The sequence below is a fragment of the Eimeria mitis genome, genomic scaffold (genome assembly GCF_000499745.2).
Source record: "Eimeria mitis Houghton genomic scaffold, Emh_scaff5500, whole genome shotgun sequence".
Lineage (NCBI taxonomy): Eukaryota > Apicomplexa > Conoidasida > Eucoccidiorida > Eimeriidae > Eimeria > Eimeria mitis.
This window is the reverse complement of record NW_013573773.1, coordinates 3,633-3,904: the sequence shown is the minus strand read 5'-3', so window position 1 is coordinate 3,904 and position 272 is coordinate 3,633. Positions and strand designations below refer to the sequence as shown.

At 57.4% G+C, this 272-nt stretch overlaps 1 protein-coding gene across 1 annotated transcript in view; it reads right to left on the bottom strand.

Moving 5' to 3' along the window:
• Positions 1-129: 129 nt before the first annotated feature.
• EMH_0082400 (uncharacterized protein) overlaps positions 130-272 on the bottom strand; it is a gene marked incomplete at both ends in the record, with an annotated part of 1,401 nt that continues 1,258 nt past the window's right edge. The window contains one exon of the mRNA XM_013500529.1: positions 130-272. Coding sequence (XP_013355983.1) covers positions 130-272 — 143 coding nt within the window.

Sequence of the window (272 nt, the reverse complement as noted above, 5' to 3'; positions counted from 1 at the left end):
CAGCAGCAGCAACAGCAGCAGCAGCAGCACCAGCAGCAGCAACAGCAGCAGCAGCAGCACCAGCAGCAGCAGGAGGATAGCTGCGCTAGCAGCAACAGCAACAGTAATATATGTCGGTTTTCCCTTCATCTACCTCTGCTGCTGCTGCTGCTTCTGCTGCTGCTGCTGCTGCTGCTTCTGCTGCCCCTCCTGCTGCTGATCTACTGCTGTTGCTGCTGCTACATCTACTGCTGCTGCATCTACTGCTTCCCCTCCTACTGCTGCTGCTGCTG